At 34.2% G+C, this 12,939-nt stretch overlaps 1 protein-coding gene across 1 annotated transcript in view; it reads left to right on the top strand.

Annotated features, from left to right (window-relative positions):
- The first annotated feature begins 2,715 nt into the window (after positions 1-2,715).
- The window catches only part of LOC127708699 (D-beta-hydroxybutyrate dehydrogenase, mitochondrial-like), a 71,917-nt gene continuing 61,693 nt past the window's right edge, over positions 2,716-12,939 (top strand). Inside the window, exon 1 of the mRNA XM_052213816.1 lies at positions 2,716-2,940. Coding sequence (XP_052069776.1) covers positions 2,724-2,940 — 217 coding nt within the window. The 5' untranslated portion in view covers positions 2,716-2,723. The remainder of the gene's footprint in view (positions 2,941-12,939) is intronic.

The raw sequence follows: 12,939 nt of genomic DNA, 5'->3' as shown, positions 1-12,939 counted from the left end.
TGAAATTATCAATTTCCCCCACCTTAGTAGCAATATACCAACTTCACCTGCATATGGGATATACATTTCTCAACTTATTCGGTTTCAAGAGCTTGCAGCTCTTACTCAGACTTTGTAAAACGTCACCAGTGTCTGAGCAGAAAGTTGATGAACCAGGGGTATGTCAAAGAACGTCTCGTCCTTTTTCTAAAAAAGTTCATCGGAAGGTACCAAGAACTTGTTGATAAATATTCCGTATCAACTTCAAAAATAATACACGATGGTCTTGAAGTATAGATTTTGCGTACTTTTACTGTTAAGTCTATTTTTTTGTGATATACATTTGACGTGACTCTGTACTTATGTATCCCGTCATACTTTGAACCACACAATTATTTTATTTATTAATATTACTTTTACTGTTAAATCTGTTTTTTGTGATATCCATTTTACGTGAATCTGTATTTATGTATCCCGTCATACTTTGAACGACAAAATTATTATATGTCTACCTGTGCAAATTTCAAACGTTCGATTTTACGCCTGTACTTAAAACCTTCCATCCTTTATGGGTGGATTTTACATAGATAAATAAAATCGTATAATATAAGCAAAATGAGGATGTTAAATTTGATGTATGACTTTTTGTGCTTCTTCGTTACATTTGTTTGTTTTTATAGTGATTAAGATGATAAAACAATGTTGACTTCTGTACCCCTATTTTTTACATTTTTACCTATTGTGTCTGTTTGTTTTGATCACGCATCGTTGTCAATATAATGGAATTTGATGCGACTGTCATACAAGTGAGAGGTTTAGCTAGCTATAAAACCAGGTTCAATCCACCATTTTCTACATAAGAAAATGCCTGTACCAAGTCAGGAATATGACAGTTGTTATCCATTCGTTTGATGTATTTGAGCTTTTGATTTTACCATTTGATTATGACTTATATCTAGAAATTGACTATGAGGGTCGGTTGAAAACAAAACTTTACGACAATAGAGATGATTTCAGCTTCTCAATTGTGAATTTTCATTTTTAAACCAAGAGTTCCAAATGTTGAAGTTTAAATCATCACTTTGTAAATTTTACGGACGCCATCACGAGTTGGTTGACCGTTTTGGAATATCCGTTTCACAGATGATATCGGATATGTTCCTTTTGTCGTAACTACAATCCCGTTACCTTTTCACGAATGTGACCTACCGAATTAGAGTATTTACCCCTATTTGTGACATTTTTACCTATATATTGTTGTTTGTTTTGTTCACAAATCGTTGTCAATATAATGGAATTTGATGTGAATGTCATACAAGTGAGAGGTTTAGCTAGCTTTAAAACCAGGTTCAATCCACCATTTTCTACATAAGAAAATGCCTGTACCAAGTCAGGAATATGACAGTTGTTATCCATTCGTTTGATGTGTTTGAACCTTTGATTTTGCCATTTGATTGGGGACTTTCCTTTTTGAATTTTCCTCGGAGTTCAGTATTTTTGTGATTTTACTTCTTTCTGTTACAGGACCTTCATATTGGATTTATTGTTAATTGGTTCTCGTCTTGAACAAGCATGAAATATTTGCCACTGGAAAGAAGCAACCAACAATCAATCATTGAAAATTGTCAGTTTATGAATTTGAAAATTATAAAGAAACTAAGGTTTCAACTCCATCAGGCAAAGTTGACCTTAGATGGATTTGGCTACTTTTTAGGTCCTTTTGGTCATTTAGCTCTTCAAATGTTTCGGTTCTTATACATCTTTGGCTTTCAAATATTTGGCTTTTAGCATTTTTTTTTTTTTTTTTGGGGGGGGGAGGCTCTTTTTGTAGAATATTTGGGTTTATGTTGATTTTTTCTGATTTTTTACTTCTTTTCCTTTTAGCTTTTTTTCGTCACTGTAAAATATATATCAATCATAAATTATTATTGACGGTAAAACAACGGGTAGTATATTGAAAGATTATGAGTCCATCTCCTCGGTTCTTAAGAGTTAGACCGTTTTTAAAAGGACCCAGTGATTTCTTATAAATCGTATTACTTTACTGCAAGGTTATGTTAATATGTTTTCAGAACAGAAAGTTGCCATTAAATTGAAAAAGGTTGATAAACATAGTAATATGTTTTGGGGACTTATTAAGGATATATAACATTGTCCTTCGCTAAATTACAGTTACAAACTAGAAAAATTCAGTTTTTAAGCCCAAAATTGTCTTTTTTCATATTCACATTTTCTTCAAAAAAACCGGACCATTTGTTGAAAAAACCCGGACGTTTAAGATGTTGCTCTCGAAAAAACACCGACAATATAAAACACCGAATTATGAGTGAACTACTGCGTCGTTTGTGCTCAAAACATGTATAGCATTCAGAATAAGACGAACAGTCACGAATACAAGTATTATATTCGCGTGATAGCAGTAAGTCGATCTGATCGCATGTATTATCACTCGAAAAAACCTGATCTACACTCGAAAAAAGTGGACCGATTCCCTCGAAAAAAAACACGATCTCAGCCGAACACTATACCTACCGCGACCTTGACTGGCTTGAAAAAAAGAATCTCAAATCCCAAAAAGTGTTTCTTTTTCTAAAACACACAACTTTTTATAAATAACCCACATTTCCCCCTCAACGACTGTGTATTGTACTTATCAACAATTCATTTTCGTTCCTTAACTTTCATGACTTATCATATTTTAATCTCACACACCGGCACCATATATACACACCAATCTGCAAAACATGCATATGGCCGCATTGCCAATAGGTTTGACTTACTGGGATGTAGGACGGTTGGTGACAATTGTATGTCTACCGCTGTTACTTTCGTGTTGTTACGTGACCACTGTTCTCGTCTGTCTGTCGATTACATATGTTGCATTCTTCTTGTACAGGAAATCTACAATAAAACGGATACCTATATCTGGTCAAGGAGTCCTGATTACTGGATGTGATACGGGTAAGTATAGTAACTGAATGTGAACATTTTCATTTTTGTGTACATCCCTCAGCCTGCATTTGGTTAGTTGACAAAGATTCACCAACTAATTTACAGATAATCACAGAAATCTTAATATATAACTGCGAATTCGATTTGTGCCTTTCGATAGTAATATGTAGGTGCACTCGATTTTCATGTATGGTGCTGTCAAACAAATGTATTTTTTTTCCGACGAAATATCAGAAATTTTTCCGAGATTGCAGATTTATTTTATAAGGCGTCACAAATTTTTTTAACAAACATGCATATCGTTTGAACACGTATTTTCGAATTTTCCTAGAAAAAATGTGAAAGTTTATAGGAATTATCATTCACTAATAACATGTAACACAATACAAAACGAAAGCAATGTCATATCAAATGAACAAAAGAAAGAATACCAAAAAGCAGAAAACCTTTATGTTGACTATTTTACAATGGATGCTGTTTTACGAACGTCCTGGAAATGAAGCGAGCAATAATAAGGTAAAACATCCTTAAAAAAAGTCTGATTTAAACGATAAAGGTTTGTTTAATCTGCAAATAATTATTAACTGTAATTTAAATTTTGAATTAAAGATTTTGATTATAACCGCCCAATATTTACACCATATTTAACTACCATACTATTATATCAACTTCATGCAAAGCAAGCCTTCGAAATTGTACTTCAATCGATACACCCGTATATGGACGGATCAGTTAGTGCTATTGTAGTTTACTTTTTTTCTCCAATCTGTGAATTATGACTCCATTAGATAACACAAAGATCGACTCATTTGGACGACACAAAATGTAAAATAGGATAAATAAACTATTAAACTGTCCCAGATTAGGGGGAGGGTTGGCGCGCCCACAAAAATGTTTAAATAAATCAAATACAAACGGTAATAACTGTTCTTTCCTAGATTTAGAAATTTCAGTTTTACACGGGAAACTCTACACAAAAATTTACGACAAAAGGGAAGATTTTTCGTTCACTATTGTTAATTTCCCTCTTTTTTTTGGAAGTTAATGTTTCTTTGGCACCACCTTACGGTGTTTTTATATCACAAATCGTTCGCAATGCCCGTGTCTGTAGTGACGTTTTTGATTTCATGAGCGTAATTTAGTTACTGAAAAAAAATAAAAACTTTTACTAAATTTCATAGATACAAAGATTTGGTTCGGAGGTTTGGCTGTACCAGCATGTAGAAGACTTAGACTTATTACAAACGGATACCACGTCCTAATTTTTACGGTGATGTTTGTTCGAGCCCGTAAATTTAGATACGATCTGGGTAAACTTATCGCGCAATCCTTTAAATAAAATTATTCTAAAAGGTTACCAATTCAACACTGTAATTAGATCTTTGAATATTGTTTTTATCGGTATAAATATCGATTTTGTTATCAGTAAATTAAAGCCAAATTACTAGTAATATTGTTATACACAAATGCAAATTCACGGTTCTACAATCTGTCGATACCTATATTTTGGCAATGCACAAGGTCATGTTTTCTCTGACTCATTGTTAATGACGTCTTACCACAACTAAATCCATTGGATTTTGGATGTGTACTGATTGATATTTAAGTCTTAGACACATGATTTGTTCTAGTTGTTATTGGCTTTGAACTAGCTTTCAGTAACTGCGAGTACTGTCAAGCCTGTACTTTGTGTATTTTGTGTTTTTGTTAGGGCTTTTATGTGCTTTGTATCGATCTGATGAGTTAAGCCGTTTTGAACGGATTTTTATAGTGTTTTCTTATGTTGTACTGTTACAACACTATCCCAGGTTAGGGGGAAGGTTTGGCGCCAGCAAACATGTTTAACCCCGCCACGTTCTGTATATGTCTGTCTTAAGTCAGGAGTCTGCAATTCAGTGGTTGTCGCTTGTTGCTATATATTATATTTGTTTTTCGTTTATTGTTTTGTACATAAATCAGGCCGTTATTTTTCTAGTTTGGATTGTATTACTTTTGTCATTTCGGAGTTTTTTAAACCTTACTATGCAGTATGGTTTTGCTCATTGTTGAAAGCCATACGGTGACATATAGTTGTTAACGGCTATGTCATTTGGTCTCTGATGGAGTGTTGTCTCATTGGCAAATATAACAATATTTTTATTTATATATTTCATGTTTCAAAAATTGAGGTAAAGGCAAAAGCGACCACTGGTTAGAGATTCAAACATAAAAGAGTGTAGGGTAGTGGTGGTAGTTTTGGAAATAGATATTCTGACCGCCTAAATGTTAAGAATAATATTGCCAAAACGAATATAAAAGTTAATATTATAATAATCTCTTATAAAGTTCAAGAACAGAAGTATTTTTTATAATTTCATAAACCATATATATTTTATTTGATTATTTAAGATCTGTATCTTTTAGGGGGATATAGATAAGTTTGACACTTCCACTTTTATATTGTTCTTTGAAAACAAACTTTATAAAACAATATTTAATTTATATATATTATCAAGTCTTTCATTTGGCTATAATAAACGTATACTGCAATGAACCGAATTCATAACCATATATCTATATACCTGCAGAATCATTTTCTACTATTCGTGCACGTCACAAGTTTTAAACTTTCACATGCAATGTGTTTGAAGTTGAAGTTTAGCTGCAATTTGAAAAACTACATGTACTTCAACCATATCCTGCATATTTCTCTTAAATAAGTAAAAAATACAAACAAGTTTTAATCTTTAGAATTTCAAATTTTTAATGACATTTTATTAACGTAAGATGATAACATTTTGTTGACAGCCAAAACATAACATAGGACCTATCCTTTATTAATTGTTGCGTCTTTTTTCTCTTTCTCGAGGATTTGGAAACGAATTTGCCAAAAGATTAGACAGCTTGGGATTTACTGTTTTTGCTGGTTGTTTGTCAGAACATAGCGATGGAGCGAAGGACCTAAACAAAAGTAAAACAGGGCGACTGCACGTCCTTGGTCTCAATATAACAAAGGATGACGAGGTGCTTAAAGCTGTCACATACGTATCTAAAGTTCACGAAAAATCAGGATGTGGTAGGTCTATAATTTATTTTTGTAATGTTTTGTAAACTCAACTGGTTGGGTTTGAGGCGTATAATCTCATCAAACTATAAGTCAGAATTATTAGCTTTTCGTATTACTGTTCTCCGTCGTGACATTTTTTCCCAATGCATCATTTTCAGCATATTTGCATAAGATAGAATTGAGAATGGAAATGGGAATGTGTCAAAGAGACAACAACCCGACCAAAGAGCAGAAAACAGCCCAAGGCCACCAATGGGTCTTCAACACAGCGAGAAAATCCCGCACCCGGAGGCGGGCTTCAGCTGACCCCTAAACAAAAATGTGTACTAGTTCAGTGAAAATGGACGTCACACTAAACTCCGAAACATATAAATGAGCTAAAATAAAAAAAAAACATACAAGACTAACAAAGGCGCAAAAATGCGGCGTAGTTAAACATGTTTTGTGAGATCTCAACCCTCCCCATATACCTCGTCAATGTAGAATAAACAAACACACAGCAATACGTACAGTAAAACTCAGTTTAAAATAAGTCCCGAGTCCGATGTCAGAATAGGTAACAAAAGAAACTAAGCAAAATGACAATGATACATAAATGAACAAAGGACTACTAGTAGTTACTGACATGCCAGCTCCAGACCTCAATTAAACTGATTGAAAGATTATGTCTTTATCATATGAAAATCAAAGACAACCCCTCCCGTTAGGGGTTTAGTATCATACCATCATAAAATATATGAATATTTCTTTCATCAAACCGTTATTTTTTTCTGTCTCTAGCCTCTTACAGAATCTTTACGAATTTGTTTCTTATTATAATTGATGTTAATAAATAAAGATGATATAGGAACTAAGTTCCCACAGGGGAGAAAAGGGGCATGTTTCAAAATAAATTTATAATATACTTTTAGCTGATGTAACGTTAACAAAAGTCTATGTTGTAATTTACTATAAACTTTAACGCTTTGAGTTTATAGTTAGCATCTATGTTATCGAATACCTTGATGTTTAAAGTTTTTTTTTCAAAATTTCATATCGATCGTATAAGAATACGAATAAGAATATTTATTATTCCAATCAAGGGCCATTGATGGGCAGCATGACATGTATATACACAAAACAATAGTGATTTGTAACAGAAAACAAGCATTTATTTTACATTGAAATGAAATATTAAAAGTTCATATAGATATAGAGCTACATATATTTCTTCATTTTATATAAATCATTTACATTGAATTCCAGACAGGACTAGAACCAAAAATCACTACAATAATCATCGTCATTGCGTATATTAATTTACGGTTCATCTAACATCTAGACATTTAATAACATAATTCCCTATACATCGATTGTATATTTAATTTCAAAGTATTCTAGTGGCCTTTGATTTTTACTATCCCAAACATTAGAGCGATCGTTCGTTCCTTACAATGTCTACTAGATCCAAAGAGGTGTTGCGTTCTTTTTTTTAAATTTCTCATTTCATCAGATTAGAATGCATAATCTTTAACAGAAGTTAAAAGATTTGGGGATCAAATAAAGATCCTTGATTTACACTGAAAAAATGCCTCCCCAATTTGACATCGAACTTTTAAAATTAGAATGTCAATTCATGTTGATAATTTATTCGTTTTTTTTTTGTATAAAGATTGGAGTATCGATAAATCGTATGACAAGTCTGCATTTGAGTAATCTTACAAAAAGCAGTGAAGCTCTTTTTCCCCTGCGTATTGATGTCATTATACATTACTCTTGTAAAAGTTTATTTGTAGGATTATGGGCATTGGTGAACAATGCTGGATTAAACATGCTAGGGGATATAGAACTGTGTACCATGGAAATGTTTTACAGAATATCCGAGGTGAACATGTATGGAATGGTCCGAGTCACAAAAGCGTTTCTACCATTTATCCGCAAAAGTAAAGGTAACACCAAAAATCATAACTATAGCAGTAGTTCAGAAATTTGAATATTTATTATACGACGTGTGCACTCAAAACTGTAATTCGTAACAAAAATGGTCTAAATATGCACGAAGAAATAAAAATTGTTCACGAAGAAAATCCAGCCTTTTAGACAACAGGGCTTTTATAACAGCTTTCACCTTAACGGGATACCAACGTTAAGATAATTGTGGTGTTGATATTTTGACCGACAAAGCGGGCATTTTATAGATAGAAAGAGTGCTCATTAGAAATGTAAACGACAGTATCGTCGTAATCGATGACGCTAGGAATTTAATATGCGTGACAGAAGCGAGAGTAAATCCCTGCAAGGTTGGAACGATGGAAATAGCTGCATACAATAAAGTGTTTTATATCTATAAAATGTCTGCTATGTCGGTCAAAATATCGAATGTTTTAAAGAGTTGCCCCTTACACACTTCTTGGAAAAAATTAAGAGAAGACATCTCAAGTAGGGGCAATCAAAAAGCATAGACGAATTTACAGACAACAACAGGAACAAAAACGAAAAACGGAAAACAACAATTGCAAAACACTACACAGGAAGCTAAATATTGAGAAACACAAACAGTCCCACCAAAACCCGACGGTGAACTCGGGTGCTCCAGAATGGAGAATGAGATACTCAGTTTGAGTAAGAGGAAGCAGATGTATACTGCATGTTTCTGAGACGAATACCAATTCAATTATCTACACATATCAATACGGTTTATCACAAGTACTCTTGATGTCTTCTCTCTATTTTTTTTCAAGAAGAGTGTAAGGCGCAACTCTTTTAAACGTTCATGAGCATTTCTCTTTTGAAATGTGTTTTGCGAACATGAGATTTTTTAAAAAGAGTACCAGATAACAAGGAAACGACGCAGTCCACTGGAGATTACCTCAATATGACCACAAAAAAAGTTTAAATATACTGAAATATATAATATAATCATTATTAGGATATGGCATACCAACTTGCTGTGCAAAGAGAGAGAACAAGCGTTTTCCTATTCTGTTCATCACGACCTGTTGATGGGCTCTGGCTCTCTCTCTCTCTCTCTGTGTCGCAGATGACCATTGATATGTTCCAATTCTCGTTACAACAAGCACGTCCTATTTTCCTCGATTGTGACATCACCGAATGCGACTCATCGCCGTATGTGTACCTACCATGAATAACACAATGGGTGCCACCAGTGGAGCAGTATCTGCTTACCCTTCGGAGACAAACGAGACCACCATAAGTTTTTTTGTGGGATTCTTGTTGCTCATTCTTTAGTTTTCTATGTAGTGTTTTGTGAACTTGTTATTCTTTACGTTGTTTTTCGTTTTTTTTTGTAATAAAGTTATCAGTTTCTCTCGACTTGTGAATTTCAATTCCCCGTGGTATCTTCCGGCTCTTTTTTACAATATAAAAAGAAGATGTGGTATGATTGCCAATGAGACAACTCTCTACAACAAACCAAATGACACGGAAATTAATAAACCATAGGTCACCGTACGGCCTTCAACAATGAGCAAAGCCCATACCGCATAGTCAGCTATAAAAGGCCCCGAAATGACAAATGTAAAACAATTCAAACGAGAAAAATAACGGCCTAATTTATGTACAAAATAATGAACGAAAAACAAATATGTAACACAGCAACAAACGACAACCACTGAATTGCAGACTTCTGACTTGGGACAGGCACATACAGAATGTGGCGGGGTTAAACTAGTTTGTTGGCGCCAAACCCTCCCCCTAACCTGAGACAGTGGTGTAACGGCACAACATAAGAACAAACTATGCAAAACAATAAACGAAAAACAAATATGAGAAACAGCAAAAAAACGACAACCACTGAATTACAGGCTCCTGACTTGGGACATGCACATATAGAATGTGGCGGGGTTAACATAGATTGAAGGCGCCAACCCTCCCCTAACCTGGAACAGTTGTGTAACAGAACAACATAAGAACAAACTATGAAAATCAGTTGAAAAAGGCTTAACTCATCAGATGGATACAAATAGAAATACATCTTACAAAAACACAGAGTGGACGTGGACGGGTACTTGTAAATCCAAACAACAAAAACACACTAAGTACAAGCCGAGAAGATATCAAAATACCATACAATTATGAAGCCTTGTAACACGTTGTTGGGTTCCTGTCCCATACCCTGTATTTCACTTTATCCCTGTGCAATTCAAAACTATTAGGTTATGCTGCCAGATAATCGGTAAAGAGTCTCGAAATTCTTCAGTTTAAAATGCAATATATTGATAATCAACATCACCCTTTAAGTAACATAAGACACACAGGGAGGGGGAATTCCGAGTCATATATTCATAGTAGTTTAACTGTGAACAAAGTTGATGGTGGTATTCTTAATGTTTGTTGCAGGTCGAATTCTAAACACAACTAGTTTAAAGGGTAGACTCTGTTTGCCAAAAAATGCTGCCTATGGTATTACTAAATTTGGCGGTGAAGCATTTTCAGACGTTTTACGCTTGGAAATGTTAAAGTTTGGAGTACGGGTTATCGTTATAGAACCTGGGAATTATGGTGGAGCCACAGGAATGTTAAACGACCAATCTGTAAGTGTAAACCTTATTATATATGTGTATCATTTTCTTAAAATTCCTGTTCAGTTCTTACCCAATCATACATACAATAGTGTATAAGCGAAGTATAAAGTGTTGTAAGCGAAGAAGGTTAAAAATGGAAACAGGCAAAGCAAAGAAAAAAGAGGGACAATTAAGTAGACTTTTTTCGAGGAAAGACAAAAAAAAAAACGATTACACAAAATGTATTACCTTCCGTACTTGATGTCACCACGGTATGATCACAGAGGCGATAAACTGCCCCTCAAGACAAATGCATTTACAATTCTTCTCAAGCTAACTTCGAAGACAGTCGACCACTTGCACTCGACGCCGAGAACTCTACCAGGAAACCCAATGCGCGTTTAACACCACTACTAGACAAAATCAAAGCGAGTGCTTTATTTTCCAGTACGAGTTTCATAAGAGATTTATATATACTAAAATGAATTAAGAGGAAGACAAATGTACCATATTAAATGTATCGTTTTAAAATTCGATGATTGTTTTATTGAAAAAGGGCAACAAGAGCAATTGCGTTTACCGCCATACATTTCAAAGACCATTTCTCCTTTAATAAACTCAAACCAGTTGGCCAATCCAGATTCAGAACAGAAGATTTAGTAAACATCAAAGGGGAAATGCGGTATGTGCGAATACTTTGCGAAAGGTTTATCCAAAACACCCCGGATGTTCATATACGGCGATACTAGTAGTTAAAGGTAATCCAGAAATGCGCTGTATACACAGTATATACTGTCACTATAAATAACTGTGAGTAAACTGTGGAAATGATTTTAAGGCAATGTTAAAATTGTTTTTATCGTTTTAAATTATTACAGCTAAAGGCTATTAAAAGAGACTTTGACGCCATGGCAGAAAAAGTTTCTGCAGAGGTACAAGAAGTTTACAATGCTAAACAATATTTGGAAGATTTTTACCAGGCCGTATGTGGTAGTAGTAACAGTACGTATCCTGGACTGAAACCAGTAGTTGATGCTATGGAGGACGCTGTTGTCAGTACTCACCCTAAATATAGATATCTTATTGATGGAAGCAACTCCTTCTGTGATGCATATTGCGTATGTATATTTGTTTTATTCCACCCTCACACTTACTATGAGTTATAGAGACTGCAATACGTATATATGAACGTCAGTCTGTATTTTGTGAATTCTATCAATATTTTATCCCAATTGTCCAGCTAACTCCCTTTCAAATTATGCAAACTTAACACCCTAGAAATGTTCGTGACAGACTTTCTAAATTTAGTATTTCTATGAATTTGCTGTAGAAAATCTACTACGCAGTAAAGCCACCGATATTAGAGTATAGGTCGATTTGATATAATGTCAGCAGATAAAAAAAAGATTCGGATGATATCATAGTCGAAGACAGACCGACAAAATCATGGCGAAAAAATGAAATACGACTAAAAGACAAACAATTGTCTACAAAACACTACATAAAAAACTTAAGAATGAGCAACACGAACCCAACCACAAACCAGGGTAAACTCAGGTGCTCTGGAAAGGTAAGCAGATTCTGCCTCATATGTGGCACCCGTCGTGCTTGCTTTCATTTACTTCGAGTATTCATTGGTATGGTATTGATTGTTTTTGTTGTATTATTCCTGGTCCGATTGTTAATAAACATTTTGTCAAATGTAAGTTTAGCACTAACTAACATATATCCATTTAACTGTCCAAGTCAGGAACCTAGTCATTGATTGTTTTAGTTATATCGTTGTGTGTTTTTGACCGTAAAATAATTTTGTGCTAATTGCAGATCTTTAATAGTCTGTTAAACTTATTCACAACTAGTTTTCCTAATTATACTGCTGAAATACTCCAAGAAACTTACTCTAAATAAAAAATCAAATATTAGCGGTAATAATTGTCCTTTTCATGATTTGAATATTTCAGCTTCATTATGAAAACTCTTTACTTAAATTGACGGCAAAAAAACTCGATTATTCTTTCCCTATAATAAAGTTTCCTTTTTTGAACGATGATGTTCTTTTGGTCCCTTCTTACGGTATATATATATATATTACCCAACTCGTTCTCTATGTCCGTGTAAGTAGTGAAGTTATTGATTTCAGAATGTGTATCTTATGCACAAAGCTAGATATGCAGCAAACTGTTGAGATGGGTCTAATTCCACAGAGAGAGTTTGAAAGGTAGATGGATATATCCAAGAATATATTGAAAGACTGGTAACATTTGATGTCCAATATACAAAGTGATTATCAAATATATAAGTGGCATCAAGTGATCTTAGGGAGTGAACCAGCTTACCTTAAAAATTGGGTCGTAGTGATCTACGTTGCAAATTTTATTGGCACAATACTGGTTAAGCGTTTCGTCCAAATTCAGTTCTCAGATACCAAGTGACCTTCAATTATATAACTTGCTGTAGGTA

This window comes from Mytilus californianus, unplaced genomic scaffold, assembly GCF_021869535.1.
Source record: "Mytilus californianus isolate M0D057914Y unplaced genomic scaffold, xbMytCali1.0.p SCAF_7, whole genome shotgun sequence".
In the NCBI taxonomy this organism is placed as follows: domain Eukaryota; kingdom Metazoa; phylum Mollusca; class Bivalvia; order Mytilida; family Mytilidae; genus Mytilus; species Mytilus californianus.
The sequence above is the reverse complement of the archived record's forward strand: the minus strand, read 5'-3'. Positions and strand labels throughout refer to the sequence as shown.